This window comes from Danio aesculapii, chromosome 2, assembly GCF_903798145.1.
Source record: "Danio aesculapii chromosome 2, fDanAes4.1, whole genome shotgun sequence".
Classification (NCBI taxonomy): domain Eukaryota; kingdom Metazoa; phylum Chordata; class Actinopteri; order Cypriniformes; family Danionidae; genus Danio; species Danio aesculapii.
The window spans coordinates 44,543,543-44,566,564 of record NC_079436.1 but is presented as its reverse complement, the minus strand read 5'-3'; the positions used below and the strand labels follow the sequence as shown (position 1 = coordinate 44,566,564).

At 38.2% G+C, this 23,022-nt stretch overlaps 1 protein-coding gene across 1 annotated transcript in view; it reads right to left on the bottom strand.

The window, feature by feature from the left end:
* The window catches only part of kcnab1b (potassium voltage-gated channel subfamily A regulatory beta subunit 1b), a 104,214-nt gene that overhangs the window by 21,445 nt on the left and 59,747 nt on the right, over positions 1-23,022 (bottom strand). Inside the window, exon 8 of the mRNA XM_056480499.1 lies at positions 12,794-12,880. Coding sequence (XP_056336474.1) covers positions 12,794-12,880 — 87 coding nt within the window. The remainder of the gene's footprint in view (positions 1-12,793; positions 12,881-23,022) is intronic.

The following is a 23,022-nucleotide window of genomic DNA, read 5'->3' as shown; positions in this document are numbered from 1 at the left end:
ATAAAACTGTTTTATTTAAATGCACCAAAATACATAGTCTAAATTCACTGAGAAATTTATTTAATTTTCAGCCTTGTTACTCCAGTGTCACATGATCCTTCAGAAATAATATCCTGAATTTATGCAATTTAATATTATTTTTGATTATTGCATGACTTCAAATGGTGATGAAAATTACTTGTCAAAACACGATTGACTTATTTTAATAAGTTAAATCTTAAGTTGTATAATTATTTACAGTGTGTGTTTGATGAGCTGATTAATACTTTTGATGAAACAGTGATTACTTTGGATCATTTAAATCAGGGGTGCCCAAACTTTTTCTTTTGAAGGGCCAAAAACCAAACTTGATTGAGGCTAGTGGCCCAAAGGTAAATATAGGTGGGGTAACTTACCATGGGTAATTTCCTAGTTTATTTAATAATGTTTAAAACGACTAGAAAACATTTTTTAATGAACTAATTCAGTCTTATTTTTACATTTTACAATGAAATTATTACAGTAAAAACAAAACCAGTCAAATCAGAAATGACGTTCTCTGTGTTAAAGTGATTTGTCCCAACCCTTTCCATTATACTCACTCTACTCTTGTGGGATGGTAGGCCAAATCAAAGGTTACAATTGGCCAACTTTGGCCCACGGGCCCTACTTTGGGCAACTCTGATTTACAGTGCATCTGAAAAGTTTTCATAGCGCTTGACTTTTTCCACATTAAAAAAAAAAAGTTATTTAATTAAAAAGTTAATTAATTAAAAATAAAAAAGCTGAAAAATCACATGTACATTAGTATTCACAGCCTTTGCTGTGAAGCTCTAAATTGAGCTCAGGTACATTCTGTTTCCTCTGATCATTCTTGAGGTGTTTCAGCAGCTTAACTGGAATTCACCTGTGGTAAATTCAGTTGATTGGACATGATTTGAAAAGGCATACACCTGTCTAAATAAAGTCCCAGGGTTGACAGTGCATGTTAAAGCACAAACCAAGCATGAAGACAAAGGAATTGTCTGTAGACCTCATAGACAGGATTGTCTTGAGGCACAAGGCTGGGAAAGGTTACAGAAACATTTCTGCTGCTCTCAAAAGTTCCAATGAGCACAGTGGCCTCCATCATCCGTAAGTGGAAGATGTTTGGAACCACAAGGACTCTTCCTATAGCTGGCCGGCCAACTAAGCTGAGTGATCAGGGGAGAAGGGCCTTAGTCAGCGAGGTGATCAATAACCCGATGGTCACTCTGTCTGAGCTCCACAGCGTTTTTCTGTGGAGAGAGGAGAACCTTACAGAAAGACAATCTGTGCAGCAATCCACCAATCAGGCCTCTATGGCAGAGTGACCAGACGGAAGCCATTCCCCACCTGGAATTTGCCAAAAGGCATCTGAAGGACTCTCAGACCATAAGAAACTAAATTCTCAGGTCTGATGAGACTAAAATTGAACTCTTCGAAGTGAATGCCAGGCGTTACATTTGGAAAAAACCAGGCACCTCTCATCACCAGGCTAATATCATCCCTACAGTGAAGCATGGTGGTGGCAGCATCATGCTGTGGGGATGTTTTTTAGCGACGGGAACTGAAAGACTAGTCAGGATAGAGTGAAAGATGAATGCAGCAATGTACAGAGACATCCTGAATGAAAACCTGCTTCAAAGTGCTCTTGACCTCAGACTGGGGCGATGGCTCATCTTCCAGCAGGACAATGACCCAACGCACACTGCCAAAATATCAATGGAGTAGCTTCACAACAACTCAGTGAATGTCTTTCAGTGGCCCAGATATAAATCCTATTGATCATCTCTGGAGAGATCTGAGAATGGCAGTACACCGTCGCTTCCCATTCAACTTGATAGAGCTTGAGAGGTACTGGAAAGAGGAATGGGCAAAAATTCCCAAAGAATTGTGGCATCATATTCAAAAAGACTTGAGGCTGTAATTGCTGCCAAAGGTGCATCAACAAAGTATTGAGCAAAGGCTGAGAATACTGATGTACATGTGATTTTTTTCAGGTTTTTTATTTTTAATAAATTTGCAACAATTTAAAAAAATCTTTTTTCACATTGTCATTATGGGGTATTGTGTGTAGAATTGAGAAAAATAAATTAATTTAATCCATTTTGGAATAAGGCTATAACATCAAAAATGTGGAAAAAGTGAAGCGCTATGAATACTTTCTGGATGCATTGGAACTACCAAGTGAGCCAAAAATGCATTATAACCTGTTTGTTACCTCCAGTGTTTAAAGCCATCAGAAACACACCCATCACTATGAGCTCAATATGGCTCAGTTTGCATAAGGAAAAGGATAGCAACAGAATTACGTATAATCCTTACCCATAAATTGTATAAATCTCCATCAGGATAAAAAAAAGTTCCGGTAGAGTATTACTGTAGCTATAGTGTGCTGCATGTAGTCGTGTCATATGATAGCTTGATTTGAATCGTGGGTATGTGTGTGGGGGAAAAGACAGACAATGTGCTGCATGATTTTGATTTGTGGCTTTAATATCTGTATACTATAGACTGATGTGTATGATTTAAACACAAACGGGTCATTTGAGGTTTGTGGAAACAGCCAATATGGTGCTTGGTCTACAATACATTAGATCAACAGTAATAAACAGAGGTGTGTGTTTGGGTTTATTAAAATGGCAACAGATATTACAGACCGTGAGGTCATTCTAAAGAAATACTGTATTCATTAAATTAGTACCTAAAACGTAAAGGAGATTTTGTAAATGTACTGTTTGTTTTGTATGGTGTCCTACAGTGCTTCAATGCATTTTTAAAAGGAATACTTGGCTCAAAAATTATAATTAGATTTCATTTTACTCACCCTTAGGCTATCAAAGATGTAGGGGATTTTTTTTCTTCAGCAGAACAGATTTGCTCAATCTGTGCAAGAAACTGAACATTTTTACCTGAAATTCACAGCCTCAGCAAACAGACCTCAAAATGTTGTTGCAAAAAACTAACTGTGAAAAAACATACAGAATGTGAAAACAAATAGTATGTATATTAATAATTATAATGTTTTAAATACTGTACTGTTTCTTGCATGTTTCTTGGCTGATTGTTTCACTTATACGAGTAACTACAGGTTTTATTTTATTTTATTTTATTTTATTTTATTTTATTTCATAGAAATTCAATGTGTAATCAGAAACCACATAATTTAATTTAATTTAATTTAATTTAATTTAATTTAATTTAATTTAATTTAATTTAATTTAATTTAATTTAATTTAATTGCAACACAATGGCACAGTGGGTAGCCCTGTTGCCTCACAGTAAGAAGGTCGCTGGTTCGAGCCTCGGCTGGGTCAGTTGGCATTTTTGTGTGGAGTTTGCATATTCTCCCAGTGTTCGCGAGGGTTTCATCCGGATGCTCAGGTTTCCCCCACACACCCAAAGACATGCGCTATAGGTGGTTAATTCCGCTGTGGCGACCCCAGATTAATAAAGGGACTAAGCTAAAAAAGAAAATGAATGAACAAATGAATAATTAATTAATTTTATTTATTTGTTCCAGTTGCCATTGACTTCCATTTTTTTATTGACTGATTGTTTCACTTCATAAGAATTCAACGTGTCATCAACATGCTTTTAACTTTTAATTTAATTTAATTTAATTTTATTATATATATTATATATATATTAAATATATATTATATATATTTTTATTTTATTTGTTCCGGTTGCCATTTTAATAGGGCCTCCGAGGCATTGAGAATTTAGGGCTCTATTTTAACAATCTAGGCGCAAAGTCTAAAGCGCATGGCGCAAAAGCGTTAAGGTCATGTCTGAATCCAATTTTGCTATTTTAAGGATGGAAAAATACACTCTACGCCACGGCGCATGATCTAACAGGGTTGTGCTTATTCTGTTTTGAGAATAAACCAATCAGAGTCTCATCTCCCATTCCCTTTATGAGTCAGTTGTGTCACACACATTTGCTCTTTACATGGCGGACTTTGTAAGTGGAAAACACTTCACTAGCAAGAAAAAAAGTTAAACAAACCATCTGCAGAGCGAGGATAAAAAATGAGCCTCCTCCAATCGGCCTTTTCTTTCACTTTTTCTTTCTCTCTTTCGTGAATAAGGAAACAGTGTTGTATGAACAGACATCCATTAGCCTACATAATTCATTTTGTTCGTTGAGCACAAAGATTTGTTTCAAAACTATTTGTTTTATAAATGAACAACAATAACGAAGTGTGGTCAAAAAACTGAGTTGTATGCAAAGACACGTGCTATGCCCCAAATAATCCAAAACCTGACAGGTGGACAAATCTAAGCTTGTTTTTAATAAAACAAATATAAATATGCATATAATAAATACTAATAATAGTAATAATAATAATAATAATAATATCAACAACAAAATTATACAAAAGCAAGTTGTCATGAATAAACTAAAAAAAACCCTGAGATGAAGAAGACATGAAGGCAGTAGTTTTTATATTTATGTAGAAAATAATAATTTTTGTAATATTTTAATCCTTTAATTCTTTTTCATTTGTATAGATATTTGCGTATCGCTGTACATCCTGTGTGTATTAAGCAATGTGTAAGCGAGGCGCACAACTAACGCTCTCTACGCTGGACTGTAGACCTGCTTTCAGTTGGTCTATTTCGCAGTCTATTTTAGTTCCTTAAAATAGCAACGCGCCAACAATGCACCTTAACACACCTCTTTTCTGGACCAGAACACCCATGAGTCCACAAAGTGGCGCAAATGGATTTACTATTTAAACAACGTGGAGGAAAACGGGAAAATTAGGGTTGCGTTGGGCTGAAAATAGCAACACGTCAGGGCAAACACGTCTTGCGCCTTATTGCGCCAGGTGTATGATAGGGCCTTAAGAATTGATTCCAGATTTTGAGAATTGATTCCATAAGTTCCATCAGTTTAAATGAACTAATTAATCCTTTGACTCTCTCTTGATAATAAGGATCAAAAGTCAATTGATAATAATAATCAGATAAATAGATTCAGATGATACGCTTCTATGAATTGATTCAAATAACCATATCCAAATGTGTACTGCTGATTATTACCTTTCATTCATTTAAATAATGGTGTTTGTTTACATTTCAACTTAATTTCTGTATCTAACACATATTGATACACATGGGTTTTGCATGGTTTAGCCGCCATATAAACAGCTTTAGCATATTCAATTAAATTCATTTTTATTTCTATAGCGCTCTTTATAATGTAGATTGTCTAGTACATTGAAACTGGTGAAACTAAATGATAGATTTTGAATTGCACTCTCAGTAGACATGAAGGTTTTTGTCTTATTTTTGATTTGGTTTTATCTTTATGTTTTCTTTTTAATAGTGACACTGTTTCACTGTTTCAAACTGTTTCAAATTACTATGATCTTTCATGTGAAGCTACTTTGACACAATCTACATTGTAAAAGCACTATACAAATAAAGGTGAATTAAATAGTGCTGAAAGCCTTTTGTTATTATGACAAAACATCCACACACATCTGATTGACAGATAAACTGCGATTTCATTGCTATGGTTATTTCAGTGAATATACAATACAATATACGGTTATGTGCTTAAATTGAGTTTTCTTTTCCATTATCTACTACTGTAAGGAAAGAATCAAAATACAGTAGAACTCCAACAACAGTGAGGAATAGTTTCCAGAATCCATTCTAGAACTTGGAATCAGAATTGTCGTCAGCCCTAATTTGAATGAATCCGCCTTTAAACACTGGATGGCTACTATACCTTTAAGATCTACTACTGTTAACGATTTTTGTAAATTACACTGTATTTATCTGTAATATGAACTGTATTTTACTGTAGGACGGTTATACAGTATGTTACTGTATTTTAAAGTTGGATTGTGAAAACTACTGTATATTTTACAGTAAATACAGTATATACAATACTGTGCATACATATAGAGGAAGATAAATGCTGCAGTAATTGTAAATACAGTATTTTTACTGTAATTGATTTACAGTAAGTTACTGGCAAAATTGCTCCCAGTAAGTTACTGTATAGACTCTACTGGAAATTGTTAACAGTGTAATTTTGTACCTCGGTGTGAAAAAAAGCAAACAAAAATCTGTAGCACCAGAAATATATTAAAAATTAAACTATATAGTCTATGCTATAATTAAACATCCTACAAACCGACCTTGTTTGAACATACCGTACAATACCAAGATATTTGCAAAAACAGATCAAGTCTCCAGGGAGAACAAGGCTAGTCAAATTTGTTCTCAAGTTCGTTCCAAAACGTTTATTAAAATAGCCAATTATCATTATCTTCCCACGAGGATTGAAATGTACGTGCCAGGAACACGTTGCACATCAATTTGGATTAAAGTCATTGCGGTTTTGATGGCAGAATGATGATTAAATGTTTTAGCCTGATAGATCTCCACGGCAGCCGCTCTAAAGCTCTGATTTGTATGGAGTGTCCTCTTGAGATTATCCTCACACTGTAGGAAGTCGACGCATTAGTTTTCTGGCAGGTAACTCTGATGTAAAATGTGTTTACGCGTTGATAAGACTCGCTCGTATGCAGACAGGAAAGAATCCTAAAATAGTGCGATGGCAGAAATCAGGTGTGTGTGGGATTGCCAATTTGCTTTTGGGGATATAAAACTATAATGAAATTAAATAAGATAAACTACAATAAAATTAGTAATAAAGTACAAAATAAAGTAATTGTATTTATTTATAGTAAAGTTAAATAAATAAATAATAATAATAATAATAATAATAATAACAACATAAAAATTAAAATGAATACAATTTAAATTAAAATAATATATACAATAAAATAATAATAATACAAACAATCTATAAATAAAATAAATGTATTAGTAATTATAATAATAATTAATATTAATTTAAATAATAATAAGAATGTAAATAAATAAATATAAAAATATATTAATTAAAATCTAAACATAAAAATATTATAATAATATAAACATAATATATAAATAAAATAATAAATTAGTAATTATAATAGTTAATATTAATTCAAATAATACTAAAAATGTAAAAAAATAAATATAAAATGTTTATTATAAAAAATTATAATATAAACATACATATATAAATACAACAAATAAATTAGTAATTATAATAATAAAATAAAATGTAAATAAATATAAAATACAATAATACAAAAATAAAAAATTAAATAAAGTAATAATAATAATATAAACATAATATATGCCTAAAATAAATAAATAAGTAATGATAATAATAAATAACAAGAATATTAAATAATAATAAAAATATAAATAAATAAATATAAAAATATAATTTTAAAAATGAAATAATAATAATATAAACATAATACATAAATAAAATAAATAAATTTGTAATAATAATAATAATTAATATTAGTTTAAATAATAATGAAAATATTAATAAAATGTAAATAAATAAATATGAAAATATAATAATAAAATAAAAAAAATAATAATAATAACATACACATTATATATAAATAAAACACATAAATTAGTAATTATAATAATAATTATTAATATTAATTTAAATAATAATATATTTTTTAAATAAATAAATATAAAAATGTAACAGTAAAAATATAACAATAAATAATAATATAAACACAGTATATAAATAAATTAGAAATTACAATAATAAGTAATATTAGTTCAAATAATTTAAATAATAATAAAATATAATAATAATAATAATAATAATAATAATAATAATAATAATAATAATAATAATAATAATAATAATAATAATATAAACATAAAATATTATTAAAATAAATGAATTAGTATTTATAATAATAATTAATATTAATTTAAATCATTTAAATAATACTAAAAGTGTAAATAAATAAATATAAAAATGAAATAATTTATTATAATAATTTTAATAATAATAATACAGTTGCAATCAGAATTATTAGCCCCCCTTTGATTTTTTTTTTATATTTCACAAATGATGTTTAACAGAGCAAGGAAATTTTCACAGTATGTCTGATAATATTTTTTCTTCTGGAGAAAGTCTTATTTGTTTTATTTCTGCTACAATAAAAGCAGTTTTTAATTTTTTAAAACACATTTTAAGGTCAAAATTATTAGACCCTTTAAGCTATATATTTTTTCCATAGTCTACAGAACAAACCATCGTTATATAATAACTTGCCTAGTTAAGCCTTTAAATGTCACTTTAAGCTGTATAGAAGTGTTTTGAAAAATATCTAGTCAAATATTATTTACTGTCATCATGGCAAAGATAAAATAAATCAGTTATTAGTGATGAGTTATTAAAACTATTATGTTTACAAATGTGTTAGAAAAAAATTTTCTCTCTGTTAAACAGAAATTGGGGAAAAATAAACAGGGGGGCTAATAATTCAGGGGGGTTAATATATCTGATTGCAACTGTGTGTAAATATATAAATATAATAATAAACAAAAATATATAATATATAAATAAAAATAAACGTGTGTGTGCGTGCATGTGTGTGTCTGAGCTTTAAAGTTTGGGCACACAGCAGGGAAAGATCAGCTTAAAATACACTGTGTACCCAGTGGGCAATTCTCTAATCCCCGTCAGACTGAGAGAGAGAGTGAGAGAGCTAGAAAGAGAACAAGTAGACAGATATGGTGATGGGCAGAGAGTGTAAGAAGGAGACTGCGGTGCCACAGAAATTAAAAGAGAGCGAGAGAGAGGTCAGACTGGAATTATGATAACAGCTTGGTGGAAAAAAAATGCCCCCCTGAAAGGTATGGAAATAGCACCCTACATTCTGGTTTACACACATATACTACCATCCCAAACAGTTACACACACGCATACACACTTTTACAGCTATCTTCAGGGGGACTTCCCATAGACGTACTGCACAGACTATATTCTATCCCCCTACCCCAAACCTCCCCCTAATCCGCCATCCTCACAGAAAACCAATAGCATTTTTACATTTTCAAAATACTTAATTAATTATGTGTGACTCATGAGCCATTTTCCACCTGTGGACCAAAAAAGGTCTTCACAAGGTCAAAATGTATTGTTATTGCTACTGACCTTATTCTGCGATGCGGAAGTGCGCTCGCTTTTGCAATTGTTTAAGAACTTCCTAGTAGTGTCTCCCATTGGAAACTGAATCAGAATAATAAATGGCAGAAAATGGTCAAACTGCTTGCTTCACAAACAAGTGTGTTCATGACTACATAGGCAAAGTAGAATAATATAATAAGAAAAATCAGTTTGCAATATCAAGCATCAGAACGAGCTGTTTTTAAAATCTAAAAATGAAGAATAAGTGAAGAATAAGGTCAATATTTGTGGTTATATTTGGTCCCCACAATGTAAAGAATACACACACAAACACACACATTATTTAGACTAATTGTGCAAAAGATGTTGCTTTTTTAAGGCCTCAATAATATGTTGTTATTAAATATACACTATAAACAAAAGTTTGGATTGGGATTTAAAAAAATTAATAACACTATTTATAAACAAGGATGCTTTAAATTGATCAAAAGGTACTGTCAATACATTTATGTGACAAGATATTCCTATTTTAGGGAAGTGCTATTCATTTGAGCATTCTATTCATCAAAAACCACAAAAGTCAATAGACTGGTTGAGATGCAGCACAAATTACTAACAACACTCTACATTACCCCACAAATGTAGCCCCTCCATTACCCCTCCTTTATGCAACAAATGCCAGGCTGCAATTGGAACTTTCATACATTGTTTTTGGCAATATCCAGCAATCACATAATTTTGGAATGGGGTGGCACGAAAGATGAGAGATATTTTTAGAATTAGTCTTACCAAAGAACCTGTTTTTATTATTAGTTTGCCAGCAAAAGACACTGCTTTAACTTCTAACTATTTCCTTATTCATGACAAGCTCCTGTTACTTGCTAGAAAAAGTATTCTTATTGAGTGGATCCACTCTAGACCCCGTCACTTTCCATTTTCAACTGTCAGTTTTATTATTATGATTTTATTTCAATACTGTAATAGTCTATGTCTGTATTATTGTACTTAAGTATGGTTTATTGCAGTGGTTCCTAATGCCGAGGGGTCTTTTAGTGATTATCAAATGTCAAATAAATTTTATTATACAATAAAAATTATCAGCTGCTGATAGACTGATAATATACTTTTAAACATTGTGCCTATCAGTCTCATAAGGTTAAGTTAATATTCATTCATTCATTCATTCATTTTCGGCTTAGTCCCTTCACCAATCTGGGGTCACCAAAGCGGAATGAACTGCCAACCTATCCAGCACATGTTTTACGCAGCGGACACCCTTCCAGCTGCAACTCATCACTGGGAAACATACACTCATTCACTCACATACACTACGGACAATTTAGCTTAACCAATTCACCTATACCACGTGTTTTTGGACTTGTGGGTGAAACCGGAGAACCCAGAGGAAACTCGTGAACAGAGAGACAACATGCAAACTCCAAACCGAAATGCCAACTGACCCAGCCGGGGCTCCAACCAGCGACCTTCTTGCTGTGAGGTGATTGTGCTACCCACTGCACCAGAAGTTAATATTAAATATAACAAATGAATAAATGACCATAAAAAATTATATGGTTGTTAGACTGTTGCACTTTTTTATGCTTATATTTATATAGGCCTATTTTTGTGAGTGCAATGTGCAACGTACCACCTCCAAAAATAATGGGGGTCACGAGCCACTGGCATTGTTATTGTTGGGTCATGGGCTGAAATGTTTAGGAACCCCTGGTTTAATGTATTGTATTGTATTTATGGTTTGTTAATAGAAAAAAAACTAAAGTCTCCACAAACTATTAATCAGCAAAACCTATTTTATATTATCTGCAAATTAGAGCGGATTCTGTCATGTGACAGGAGCAATGAGGATGAGGATGAAAATGAAACTTTGCTATCACATGAATAAACCGCTTTTAAAATATATTAAAATAATGTGTTCATGTGTCACAATATTACAAATTTATACAGCTTAATGGTGAAGATAAAGCGTCGAGTGATTGGCGTGACCCATGGCGCATGCCTTGCGCATTGTTGTGCATTTATACTTCTGTGCGCTGTTTGTGTTGCTCTGCAATAACACTTCCAAAACACTAGCTGGCAGTGATGTTTTTATGTTCCTCTGTGTCGAGTTTCTTCGCTGGTGTTTTGTTTTTCGGAACGTTACCTTAACGTAGAAGTAGCTCAAACTCGCTTATTTTGAGGTGGGAACTGACGACCGTGCAACAGCTTTAATCATAAGGTAAACACAAAACAAAACAAGACTCCACACATATAAACACTCGCTCCATCAGGCTTGCGCAGCTCTCGGTGTCACCCACACTCGTCAGCACTACCAAGCCGACCAATCACAGAGCTTGCGCTACGTGTCGTTGCAACATGCAGTTACAATTTTTGAGAGGTGCGCGTCAGCGTCGCTGATGGCCATGGCGAGGGCTATGCGTCCAAACTTAAGCTGCGCCGTAGCATAAGCGTGCACTTGACACAGAAGTATAAATCAGCCTTAAGACTTCAAGACTTCTAGCATTACTTTAGTGGTGACAAACCTCACACCTCAAGGGGGTGCTTTCGGCGTTCCTTTTGGCGTCTGTACTTTTACACTTTATCTAAACCAAGGGTGTCAAACTCATGCTGCATCCCAATTCACATACTTAAGTCAAATACTTAGCGTCGAGTGATTGGCGTGACCCACGGCGCATGCCTTGCACGTTGTGGATTTATACTTCTGTGCGCTGTTTGTGTTGCTCTGCAATAACACTTCTGAAACACTAGCTGGCAGTGATCTTTTTATGTTCCTCTGTGTCGAGTTTCTTCACTGGTGTTTTGTTTTTTCTGAATGCTACCTTAATGTAAACGTAGCTCAAACTCGTTCACTTGGAACTGAGGGATGTGTGCTATAACTTTAATTATACGACAAACACAAAACAAAACTTTCCATCTGGACCTCCTTTACGGTACACGACACTTGTAAACACTCGCTCCAACGGGTTTGTGTGGCTCTCGGCCCTGCCCACACTCGTCAGTGCTACCAAGCCGACCAATCACAGTGCTTGCACTGTGTAGTTGCGATGTGTAGTTACATTTTTTGAGCCATGTTTGTAGTTTGTTTACACCTTTTACCCGAGTTTGTTGTTCTAACAGATTCACATCCAACGTGCAGTGTATTGTGGGCAATATCAGCGATTAGAGTATGGACGCTTCTACACTTCGAGTTTTTACTGGAAATAGTAAACCATCTAGCAACCTTTGGCATACTCTTTTCAACATACTATGGTTTGGGACATACTAATTCTATTTTTGAATACTATTTAGGATGGATAGTATGTGAATTGGGATGCAGCATCAGTTCCTGAAGGGCCGCAGCTCTGCACAGTCTAGTTCCAGCTCTAATTAAACACACCTGATGGTACTAATTAAGTGCTTTAGGCTAGTTTGAAAACTACAGGCAAGTGTGTTGAAGCAGGGTTGGAACTAAACTGTGTAGGGCTGAGTTTGACAACCCTGATCCAGACAGATAAAAACAAATCAACATAAACTAACCTGCTCAGCAAGACTCTCTTCAAACTGTGGATCCGCTGTGACAGTAAAGAGACACCCGGCCTATGGTTTATGCTAATGCCTGCTATAGCTGCTTCAGTGACAGTGCTATAAATTCAGTGTAGACTTGCATTGTTTTATGAACTGCCTCACATTTTACAATGCAGTGATGCAGAAAATCAAAGCTGGGCGCCTCTGCATTGACTTTGATAGAGTGGCCTAAGCCTCACCTACCCTCCATAGGCGTGTTGCTGTCAGGGCGGTTGGCGAAAACCACATCCACATAATCCAGCTGTAACCTCTGCAAAGAGCCCTTCAGACCTATACAGAAGGAAAGAGAGAAATGTGATTATGATTTTCTTTTGTAGTTACAGTTACATTTGACCTTCCCAGACTCGCTAGAAAACACTGCAAAAATGCCCTTGCAGTATTTAGCTGAAATTATCATTGGATAAAACAGCAGTGACTTTTATTTGTGTGATGTCAATGAATGATAAATAATTTCTGCAGGGTTCCCATGGCACAATACCAGGTCCGGATCTACAGAAAGCAATAGCACCCTCAGGTGTAATGATAGAATATTGTCAAAGTAGATATGGGAAACACTGTTTCACACATACACCATCTGCAGTGTGCTTGCTGTCTGTATTTTGTCCGTGGCCGTGTTAACAGGTCACAGATTTCACACTGCAGTCCGTGTAAGTTGCGGTGCTTCTCCAGCAGTACAGTGACAGTTTTCAAACCTAGTTTATTTCAGCTGTATACGGAGAATCGAAGAATGTTTGTGGCAAAATGAACACTGATGCAAGATAGAAATGTTGTAATCATACATAATTAAAGAGTAAAATGTTCCAAATAAAATAAATAATGAAGGAAAAAACATTTAGTCCTGCAAAATGCATCATAAAGTGAAGTTTTATTTTGGGAGGAGCACACACAGATAGTTTTGACACCAATTACTCACTCACTCAAGGCTTGGATTAGGGGTTGCTACAGCAGAATGAACTGCCAAGTACTCTGATGCAGCAGATCCCCTTCCAGTCACAATACACCCATACACTCTCTCATTCACACACATTCATTGACTTGGGCAAATTTAGTTTTATCCAATTCACCTATGAACTGTGGTGTAAACTGGAGCACTCAGAGAAAACCCACGCAAACACGGGGAGAACATGCAAACTCCACACAGAAATGCCAACTGTCCCAGCTGGACTCGAACCAGCAACCTTCTTGCTGTGATGCAACAGTGCTAACAGCCACCGTGCCGCCCAATGACAGCAATTATGCAAGTTATTAAAAAATGTTTTTGAAAAAAAAAAAACACTCAAGGTGGCGCAGTGGGTAGCACTGTTGCCTCACAGCAAGAAGGTCGCTGGTTCTAGCCTCGGCTGGGTCAGTTGGCATGTCTGTGTGGAGTTTGCATGTTCTCCTTGTGTTCACATGGCTTCTTCCGGGTGCTCCAGTTTCCAAATCCAAATCCATGTGCTGTATGTGAATTGGGTATGCTAAATTGTCCATGGTGTATGTGTGTGATTGAGAGTGTGTGGGTGCTTCCCAGTACTGGGTTGCAGCTGGAAGGGCATCCACTGTGTAAAACATATGCTGGATAAGTTGGCGGTTCATTCCGCTGTGGCGACCCCTGATTAATAAAGGGACTAAGCCAAAAAGAAAATGAATGAATGAATGAATGAAAAACACACACAACCTAAAATACTTTTAAGCGTCACTCACTGGACATTTAATTTTGAATATGCTCAATGTTACAAGTACAGCCCAGTTTATATTGTGAGTGGCAGGGTTCAAAAGTGCCTGGACAAGCCCCCCTATGATCCACTTTAGGGACTAACATAAAAAGCTGCTCATAAAAAAATTAAATAAAAAAAGTCACTCACTCCCTCACTTCTCCTTGGCTTATTTCCTTCTTTTATCATTTAAAATAAAAACATAATTAAATAAATAATAGCAAAAATCTCAAATGTTTTATAAAAAAAATGCAAAGCATAAATGAGTACACCCCTTCTCAGTGAATATAGCCAACAATGGTGCATTTAAACTAAACATTTTTATTAAACAGTTTAATATCCATTAAAATAACAGTTTGGTCACCTAACATCTTTCGGTAAAGGAACATAATACATTTCAATTCCAACAAGTTAAACTAAAATTGAATCATTTCAAAAATTGAAATTATGTTTCTCTTGATTTTTCCTTTTCCTATACACCCTTTGTAGTTTGGGGTCAGTAGGATTTTTAAATCTTTTAAAATAAGCTTATCCTTACCAAGGCTGCATTTATTTAATCAAAAATACAGTACAAATTGTAAAATTGTGAAATGTTATTGCACTATAAAATAACTGTTCAAAATTATTTATAATTTATTTTTAATCCAGTGATTTAAAAGAGGAATTACTATTATTATTATTACTATTATTATTATTATTATTATTATTATTATTATTATTATAAGTAGGATATTTTGTCCTTTCTTAATAAATAGTCTATTGTAAATTAGGCCTACAACTATTAACGATTTATATGATTTATATATAAGATTACAATACGTGTTAGCTGAGTGATTTTAAATGGAATATTCTCAATAATATTTGTAAAGGAAACATATATAGGTCCTATATGCGCCATTTACATATATTTCAATTAAAATGGAAAGCGAGTACATGTTTTTACCAAAACTAATATTGGCTTTTTTTTTAAATAGGAGTCCATGTAGAACAATAACTGCACAAAAAAGTATGGGTTTTTCTCCAAAGAAGTAGTTACTCCACCACGTTTAGAGCATCATTATGGACGTTGTACGTTATAACTAATGTGGTTCAAACTACGGATCTGCGACAAAGCAACTACTTTTTTGGGAAACACTCGTCACTACATCGTTCTTTTCCCAAACTATGCATTGTACCATGTACTATTGTAAACTGTATAAATACTCAAACATAATACTAAAACCTGACTGAGGCAGGGGGAACTAACTAATCTAAACTGCAACCGAGTTCAAATCTTGTTAACTCCTGAAAATAATAAACATAAAGAATCTTCCAGTTCAGTCTAATTACCTATGCTTATAACAAAAGAAAAAAAGAAAAGAAAAACCAAAGCAAACAACAGGAAACAGCTCTTTAACAGACGGAGGCTTTCAGGTGATAGAAATGATCAGTCTCATAAAAAAAGATGAAAGAAAGAAAAGAGCACGGCCTCATAACACCGCAAAATGCGTAAGAAGTAGCATTATATCATCTTTACAAAATTGTCACCACAGGCACATTTTTCTGGGGTCTGGTCTGGGGTGCGTTCGGTGTTCGACAGGAATGACGTTCATCAAATAATGGCTTAAATTGAGGTCATTTCCACACACAGAGCACAGATCCGTGAGTAATATGAATAGGATATTTTTCATGATGCATTTTGAGCTCTAACAACTTTGTTTCCCATTTAGAGAGCAGAAAAATAATTCTACCTAATGTATTCTTTTGTAGTTTGTAAAGGGGGAAAATAGTTTTGAGCGGCACATGTGTGAATAACTGCATTTCATTTAACTGTACGATGAAACAGGCTAAAAAAGATAAAAAATGAAGACTTGTGCAGTCGCTCAAGGACTGGCATTGATTCTGAGCTGACAGCCTGAAGTGGGAAAGGGATGGAGGGATGAAAGAGGAAATGCAAAAGTAGGAACAGGTGAGCTGGTGAAAGAGGATTAAAAAGAGCAGAGCTTTGCAGACACAAGAGGTGTTATGAAGCGGACAGGAGACAGAGGTAAGGAAACGTTAGGGTGTTTATTAAATGACAACAAGGAGCACATGAAGGATAGCCAGGAGGATCAGGAATGATGTTGGGGTCTTTTCCTCCGTGGCTGGGTAACAGGAATACACGAGGATGGACAGCACACACCAGATACAGCTGACAGAGGATGACACAGACTTGGAAGGACTGGAAGACAGGACGATTCGGGAGGACCAGGAAGACTAGGAGGAATACAAAGAGAACAGGTAAGTAAATCGTTTGTTTTAGCTGAGGATGACTACGCTGAGTGGTCGCTCAGTTGTCCGCTTTCGTCGAGACGAGCCCGGACAATGAGCGACTGGAGTGCTGTGCTTTTATCTGGTGCTCGTGAATGTGATGCAGCTGTGTGCTCATTAGAAGTCAGGTGATGGTGATCTTCGTGAGTGGGGGTCGTGAGAGCCTGACCAATCCATGACAGTACCCCCCTCCCCAGGGCCCGCTCCTGAGGGCCGACACCTCCGACGCCGTGGTGGTCTCCCTCTGCCTCTAGGCGCTGGGAACTCAGGGTGGCTCTCATGAAACTCCACCATGAGACTAGGATCGAGAATATCAGCTCTGGGAACCCATGTCCTTTCTTCGGGGCCGTACCCTTCCCAGTCCACCAGGTACTCCAACTGGCCACCACGACGTCGGGAACGCAAGATCTCCTTCACTGCGTAGACGGCTCCTTCTTCTAGGAGCAGTGGAGGAGGGGGTTCCTCTTCGTGGTCAGGCTCTGTGGAGGGAAGAACAGGATCGTGATAGGGTTTCAGGAGTGATACGTGGAATGTAGGGTGAATACGGTAGTGAGAGGGTAATTGTAGTTTGTAGGTGACGGGGTTAACCTGTTCCACGATGGTGAAGGGACCAACAAATCGGGGACTTAACTTGCGAGAGGGCAGTCGCATGCGTATGTCCCGGGTGGATAGCCACACCTTTTGTCCGGGTGTGTATCTGGGTTCTTCAGACCTTCTCCTATCGGCGGTTACCTTGCTTCGACGGACTGCCCTCTGCAGATGTTGATGAGCCTCGTCCCAGACTCTCTCGCTCTCCCGGAACCAGTGATCCACTGCGGGGACATCAGATGGTTCGCCATCCCAGGGAAAGAGCGGTGGTTGGAAGCCCAGGACGCACTGGAATGGCGTGAGTCCGGTGGAGGGTTGCCGCAGTGAATTTTGGGCATATTCTGCCCAGCCCAAATACTGGCTCCAGGAGTTCTGGTGACCACTGCAGAAGGTCCTCAGGAACCGTCCCACCTCCTGAATCTTCCTCTCTGTCTGCCCGTTGGTTTGGGGATGATATCCAGAAGAGAGGCTGACGGCCACACCTAGGAGCTTGAAGAAGGCTTTCCATAGACGTGAGATGAACTGTGGACCTCTGTCCGACACAATATCTTCTGGAATACCAAATGACCTGAAGACTTGATTAAAGATATTGTCGGCAGTTTCAAAGGCTGTGGGAAGACCTTTCAGAGGGATTAGTTTGACAAACTTTGAGAATCTATCTACTATGACTAGAATACAGGTATTACCTTCTGACGAAGGGAGGTCAGTGATAAAGTCCACTCCTAGGTGTGACCAGGGACGGTTCGGAATCGGCAAGGGATGGAGCTTTCCAGCGGGTAGATGACGTGGGCTCTTGGATTGGGCACAGTCCTTACAGCCCTGAACATATTGCCTCACATCCCTTGCCATGTTTGGCCACCAGAATCGTTGGGATACTAGCGAGAGAGTATTGTTGATCCCTGGATGTCCAGTGCCTAGCGAGGTATGTAAGGAGTGGATCAGATCTACCCGGTGTTCAGGTGGTATGAACTGCCGATGAGGAGGGCATCCCGGCGGAGCAGGGGCTTCCGGAGTGGCAACGACTGGAGGAGCGTTCCAGGTGATCGGACAAATGGAGATGTGTTCGGGAAGAATCTTCGTTGGGAGTTCTTCATGATCGTGATGCTCGTGTAAACGAGAGAGAGCGTCTGCTCTTAGATTCTTGGGTCCTGGACGATAGGAAATGGAGAAATCAAAACGTGAGAAGAAAAGTGACCATCTGGCTTGACGTGGACATAGTCTCTTGGCCTCTTTGATGTATTGGAGGTTTTTGTGATCTGTGATCACCTGGAACGGATGTTTGGCTCCCTCCAACCAGTGACGCCACTCCTCCAAGGCTAGCTTGATTGCTAGAAGCTCCCTGTCTCCTATGCTGTAATTCTGCTCCGCCGGGCTCAACTTCCGAGAGAAATAGGCACAGGGATGCAGTCGGGGCGGTGTATCATGATGTTGAGATAATACTGCCCCGACGCCGGTGGTGGATGCGTCCACTTCCACCACGAAAGGAAGATTTGGGTCAGGATGAGTCAGGAGTGGGGCCCTTGTGAACTCCTTCTTAAGAAGGCGGAAGGCTGCGGCTGCTTCTTTGGTCCACTCCAGTCCTTTGGGTTTACCCTTGAGGAGATTAGTGAGAGGTGATGTAATCCTGCTGTAGTCCTTGATAAACCGTCTATAAAAGTTAGCAAACCCAAGAAACCTCTGGAGCTCCTTAATGGAAGTGGGTTCTGACCAGGATAGAACAGCCTCAATTTTCTTCCCATCCATACGTATACCGGTTTGGTCAATGATGTATCCCAAGAAATGAATCGACTTCTGGTGGAATGAGCATTTCTCCGCTTTGAGGTAGAGGTGATGTTCTCTCAATGTGTGTAGGACCTCCGCAACGTGTTGGCGATGTTCGGCCTCACTCCGGGAGTAAATGAGGATGTCATCTATGTACACTATTACACAGTGGTGAAGAAACTCCCGGAGGACTTCATGAATGAAGTTTTGGAATACGGAGGGGGCGTTGACCAGACCGTAAGGCATGACCTCATATTCATAGTGGCCAGTAGGGGTCACGAATGCTGTCTTCCATTGGTCCCCCTCACGTATTCTTATCAGATTATACGCGCTGCGGAGGTCCAATTTAGTGAAGACTTTGGCTTCTCGGAGCTGTTCCAAAGCGGCTGGTACCAGAGGAAGGGGATATCGGTATTTTACTGTACCGTTATTTAGGACCCTGTAGTCGATGCATGGACGCAGCCCTCCGTCCTTCTTGGCCACAAAGAAGAAGCTTGAGGCGGCTGGTGATTTTGAGTGACGTATGTACCCCTGACTCAGAGCTTCCCTTATGTAATCTTCCATTGCCTGATTCTCTGGAAGCGAGAGCGGGTAGATCCTACCTCTTGGCAACTGGGCATCTGGAACTAGGTCGATCGCGCAGTCCCATGGCCGATGCGGCGGTAGCTGGGAAGCTCTCTTGGGGCAGAAGACATCATGAAAGGAGCTGTACTCCTTAGGAATGTGGATAGACTGCTTCTCAGGAGGGCTCTCGACCGATGTTGCAAACAAAGAAATGGGGTTCCGACCTTGAAGAGGGAGATTTGGAAAACAGGCAGGTGTACATCCAGATCCCCATTTCTTTATCTCTCCTGTGCCCCAAGAGATGATGGGATCGTGCTTCACCAGCCACGGGCGCCCTAGAATGATGTCCATATTTGCACCCTCCAGAACCAGAAATTGAATCCTCTCTTGATGTAACAACCCCACTTGAAGAAGGATGTCTTCGCATTGTCGATGGATACGGGTCGAAGATCGAGTGCACTGGGTTATCGGTTGTATCTGGTATATATGCGAGGACGCCTCAGTACGGAGGTGGAGTTGACGACAGAGGGATTGGGAGATGAAGTTCCCTGCTGACCCGGAGTCGATGAGGGCTGTGACAAGGAGAGAAATAGAGGCAGTAGTTATTTGTACGGTGGTAGTAAGTGGTTTACATTGTTCAATATTCGTACTGAATACACTCACTGAAGTCCGAATGGGACGAAGGGGACACTCCATACGGGTGTGTCCACTGACACCGCAGTATAGACACAGACCCCGGGTCAGCCTCCTCTGTCGTTCCGCTGATGTCAGTCTTCCAGACTCTATTATCATGGGTTCTGGTTCTGGAGAGGCTGTTGACTCAGGCGATTGGAGGAGTGCAGACGAGGGGGTGATGGTGTCCTGTTGATAGGAACGGAGACGATCGGAACATCGGAGAGAATGTTGGATGAATCTCTCCAGACCCATTGTATCATCTAATGTGGCCAGTTGGATTCGGAGAGTGGGTTCCAAGCCGAGCCGGTACGTGGTCAACAACGATCTCTCATTCCATCCACTTGCAGCTGCTAGAGTGCGAAACCGGAGAGCATATTCCTGTGTAGATAGAGTACCTTGCTTTAGATGATACAGCTGCTCTCCAGCGGCTACTTCCCCATCAGAACGTCCAAACACCTCTTTGAAATACTCCGTGAAGGTAGTGATGGAATTCATGACCGGCCCGGCTTGGTTCCAGATCGTCTCAGCCCATTTAAGTGCAGGTCCAGAGAGTAGAGATACGATGTAGGCGATCTTCGACTTATCTGTGGGATATAGAGAAGGTTGCATTTCGAATATGAGGGAACATTGTAACAGAAAACCATTGCACTCCCCCGCTCCGCCTGAGTAGGGCGCTGGTCGGGCCATGGGACTGGAAGGAAGGGCCGAAGAAGAAACTGTGGAGGCGGAAGTGCTCGGTGCTGGTGGTGCGTTGGAAAGTGGAGCTGGTGGCTGTAGAATCCGCTTCAACTGGTCCACCAGCTCTTGAAGGTGATCGGGGGTGCTCATGTTGTCGTCGTTATGGGTCCGGGCTTCTGTTATGAAGCGGACAGGAGACAGAGGTAAGGAACGTTAGGGTGTTTATTAAATGACAACAAGGAGCACATGAAGGATAGCCAGGAGGATCAGGAATGATGTTGGGGTCTTTTCCTCCGTGGCTGGGTAACAGGAATACACGAGGATGGACAGCACACACCAGATACAGCTGACAGAGGATGACACAGACTTGGAAGGACTGGAAGACAGGACGATTCGGGAGGACCAGGAAGACTAGGAGGAATACAAAGAGAACAGGTAAGTAAATCGTTTGTTTTAGCTGAGGATGACTACGCTGAGTGGTCGCTCAGTTGTCCGCTTTCGTCGAGACGAGCCCGGACAATGAGCGACTGGAGTGCTGTGCTTTTATCTGGTGCTCGTGAATGTGATGCAGCTGTGTGCTCATTAGAAGTCAGGTGATGGTGATCTTCGTGAGTGGGGGTCGTGAGAGCCTGACCAATCCATGACAAGAGGAGAGGAAGAGGAAATAGGAAGTAAAAAAAAAGATGAAGAATCCACTGCCATTCAGAATGCTGAGGGACAGTTTGTTATGCACTGTATTTTTTTTTTTGTATATTTACAGTTGAATTATTAACCCTCCTGAATTATTAACCTCCCTCTATATTTTCCCCAGTTTCTGTTTAACAGTAACAAGATTTTTTCAACACATTCTAAACATTCTAAACATAATACATTCTAATCTAAACTAGAACTGCTCGATCTTGCAGATTCGCACTCTATAACATCAGAAAGGTCCGAATCTTCATATCTGAACATGCAGCTCAACTTATTGTTCAAGCTCTTGTTCTCTCCAAACTGGACTATTGCAACTCTCTACTAGCCGGGCTTCCAGCTAATTCTATCAAACCTCTTCAGCTGCTTCAGAACGCAGCAGCACGAGTGGTCTTTGATGGACCCAAAAGAAGACATGTCACTCCGCTACTCACCCGTTTGCACTGGCTGCCAGTTGCTGCCCGCATCAAATTCAAAGCTCTGATGTTTGCTTACAATGCGACCTCTGGCTTTGCTCCTTCTTATCTGCTCTCACTTCTGCAGATTTATGTGCCCTCCAGAAACTTGCGTTCTGTGAATGAACGTCGCCTCGTTGTTCCATCCCTAAGAGGGAAGAAATCACTTTCCCGAACTCTCACATTCAATCTGCCCAGTTGGTGGAATGAACTCCCTAACTACATCAGAACAGCAGAGTCACTTGCTGTCTTCAAGAAACGACTAAAAACTCAACTATTTAGTCTCCACTTTCCCTCCTAATCTGTAACTGCCTCTCTGGCTATACCACTAACTGTACTCTCTCTCAAAAAAAAAAAAAAAAAAAAACTTTACTAATGCTTTGCTTCTTAGACTTTACACACCTGAAACTTGTCTATAGCACTTGTTCACTGCTGCTCTTATAGTTGTGTAAATTGCTTCCTTGTCCTCATTTGTAAGTCGCTTTGGATAAAAGCGTCTGCTAAATGACTAAATGTAAATGTAATAGTTTTAATAACTATTTAATTACTTAATTATTAAACTATTTAATATTTAATAACAGATTTTTTCATATTTGCCATGATGACAGTACATAATATTTTACTACATAGGATGGCTAATTTATTTTAGTTTAACTGTATATAGGCAAGGGATTGATTTTATCATCAAATATTATTTTTACTTATTTATTTATTTATATATTTATTTATTTATTTATTTATTGGTTTATTTATTTTTAAATGATGGGATTAGGGTAACACTGGGTGGGACAATACACACTATTGTTTTCCAAATGGGGGTACTATAACATAAAGTAGTACAGTATAATATTTTAAACATATTTTACATGTACATAGCTGAAGGCATGGGTGATGCAGTGGGGCAGTAGGTAGTGCTGTCGCCTCATAGCAAGAAGGTCGCTGGTTCGAGCTTTGGCTGGGTCAGTTGGCGTTTCTGTGTGGAGTTTGCATGTACTCCCTGCGTTCGTGTGGGTTTCCT